A 2,858-nucleotide genomic window follows, 5' to 3' on the forward strand; every position below is an offset into this window, starting at 1 on the left:
ATATACAATATATAATATAATATACAATATATAATATAAAATAAAATAAAATAAAAATGGATGGCACCATGAAAGAAAGTATTGAATGTAGATGAAATATTGAGTGTTCAATATAAACGATCAAATATATAAATATAAAGATAAATATGAAACTCGAGTCGTCTTTATATATTTATATTTATATTTATATTTATATATTTGATCCTTTATATTGAACACTCAATATTTCATCTACATTCAATACTTTCTTTCATGGTGCCATCCATTTTTTTTTTATTTTATTTTATATTATATATTGTATATTATATTATATATTGTATATTCCATATTCTATACCCCACATTAGTTCTGCAGGAATATAAATAAAACGGAAGGATCTTTCGAAGTAACGTTATTCAACAGGGTGCGTAGCTCGGAGATCAGGGAGTCTCTCCAGGTTGAGCCACTACTTCTCTTCATTGAGAGGTTGCAGCTCCGGTGCTACGAACATGTGATTAGAATGTCGCAAGACGGATTCTTCAAACAGAGCCAACCAGCAAGAGACCCAGGATTAGATCAAGAACGAGATGGTTGAGAATCCGACCGGAAAGTGTAATGACGGTTGCTTCTGATAGGACCCTATGGAAGGGGCGCCTGAGGACGGAGACTCTACTCCCACGACCCTCTCAGGAATAGTAAGCAGAGAAGTTATTGACTAGTGCTTTAAATAAACAATTAGGCGCAGGCGTGGCTATGAGGTAAGAAGTTTGCTTCCCAACTATGTTTCTGGGTTCAGTCTTACTGCGTGGCACCTTGGGCAAGTGTCTTCTACTATAGCCTCGGGCCCTGTCTGTGAATTTGTTAGACGGAAACTGAAAAAAGCTCGTCGTATATATGTGTGTGTGTGTGTGTGTGTGTGTGTGTGTGTGTGTGTGTGTGTGTGTGTGTGTGTGTGTGTGTGTGTGTGTGAGTGTGCGTGTGTGTGTGCGCGCGTGTGCGTGTGTGTGTGTGTTCAGTATGTATGTGAGTATGTATGTATGTATGTATGTTTTTGTGTCTATGTGTGTCCCCCACCACCGCTTGACAACCAGTGGTGGTGTGTTCACGCTCCCGTAACTTAGCGCTTCGACATAAGAAACCGATAGAATAAGTAGTACTAGGCTTAAAAATAAGTTCCGGGATCGATTTGCTCGACTAAAACCTTTCAAGGCTGTGCCCCAGCATAGCCGTAGTCTAATTATTGAAACAAGTAAAAAAATAAAGAAAATATAAAAGGATTATTCCTAATGAAAACGGAGTCTTTGATTCTTGATTTCAATTCACATAAGTTATTTGTTGTTATTTATAAATCAAGTGCGAAATCGAGCAAATAATGTTGATGTTTCTATGCGTGCGTTTGTGCGTGCGTACGTGCGTGCGTGTGTGTGCGCGTGTGTGTGTACGTGTGTGTGTGTATGTGTGTGTGTGTGTGTGTAATCACTGTATCATTGTATCGACCAACCTGTCGGATGTTGTTATACACCATTGATCACAATGCACTTCCACACATTGTTGTAGCTTTCGAATAATGCCACACTGCTAGCTAGGCGGGCAGGCCAATCCTCCACCTCCCTGAACGGAAAGCAGTCCATTACAGTTTTATCTATTTACAGATGAATTAACTCATATTTGTATTCATATTTCTTTCAGGAATCGCTTGTCATTAAGAACCAACGTTAATGAAGCTTCTCAAAAGACTTTACGATCCAGGTCAAATAATACGACTGAAAATGTAGAGAACAGCAATAAGATTGAACAGTCCCATCATTTCATTAATGAAGCTTTTAACGATGATCAGCAGTTATCAACTTAATCACGAAGGAATCACCTCTGTCTTGTGTTGAACGATAAGCAGTAGGTTAGCTCCAGGTGAATCAAATCTGCGACATGATTTCGACTTTCTGTTGAAGCTATTTCACGTCATTTGCTCCTCTGTTAGCCATGGAAAAGGCATGATCACCACTATGTCCCATTGTTCCTAACCATAAAAATGTCAATAATTTTAAGTGGGTCCTTGTGTTTTTGCTTTTTTTGCTTTTGTTTTATGCCGTTTTTTTTTCAGTTTATTGTTGTAATTGTTAAAAACCTGCACTTTTTACCGAACAAATTTTACCAATATCAGATAATCTCCTGTCACTGCTGTTGTAGTAAATAAACAGTTCTGTAAGATATCTTCTATATTAATAAAAGCGAAATTTTGTCTGTCCGGGACCCCTGCATCTCAGTCTACATGAGTTCTACATAGACATATTACACCTTTTTGGAATCAGGATGATCCCGTGATTGAAAATCTGCCCTTCTTGAACACACAGCATTGGGAACTATATTTAATGAACCAGGTGGAGTATTGCAAAGGAAATTTGAAAATTTGATCTTAAATTCCACAGATTGTAAAAGACTGGCCTAAAACTTAAAATAGCAAAACAGGTGAGAATAATTTGGGGAAGAATGTTTGAGGTCTTGTATAAGGAATTCGAGGAAATTGGTTAGAAAGGCCGGACGAGATAAAGAGCAAAAAAAGAATAAGAGATACATGTAGCATAGGAGTAAGAATTCCGCCCAAAGGCCATCAAACATGATATTTGGCAATCAAAACACATCACATATGTAGAAAATGTAAGTAAAGCAATGAAACAATAATTATGCATGTATATACATGTGTGTGTGTGTGTGTGTGTGTGTGTGTGTGTGTGTGTGTGTGTGTGAGTGTGTGTTTGTGTGAGTATTGCGCCAGAAATAATTATACACGCCAAACACTCATGCATATATACATACACACACATATACATGTACACATACATGTATATTGTATTTTAATTATATATATATATACATGTATA

The 2,858-nt window shown here is 37.2% G+C and overlaps 1 protein-coding gene across 1 annotated transcript in view; it reads left to right on the plus strand.

The window, feature by feature from the left end:
* LOC106869609 (mucin-5AC) overlaps positions 1 to 2,024 on the plus strand; it is a 22,653-nt gene extending 20,629 nt beyond the window's left edge. The window contains exon 8 of the mRNA XM_014915417.2: positions 1,669 to 2,024. Coding sequence (XP_014770903.1) covers positions 1,669 to 1,831 — 163 coding nt within the window. The 3' untranslated portion in view covers positions 1,832 to 2,024. The remainder of the gene's footprint in view (positions 1 to 1,668) is intronic.
* The last annotated feature ends 834 nt before the right edge of the window (positions 2,025 to 2,858 follow it).

Source organism: Octopus bimaculoides, chromosome 18 (genome assembly GCF_001194135.2).
Source record: "Octopus bimaculoides isolate UCB-OBI-ISO-001 chromosome 18, ASM119413v2, whole genome shotgun sequence".
Taxonomy (NCBI): domain Eukaryota; kingdom Metazoa; phylum Mollusca; class Cephalopoda; order Octopoda; family Octopodidae; genus Octopus; species Octopus bimaculoides.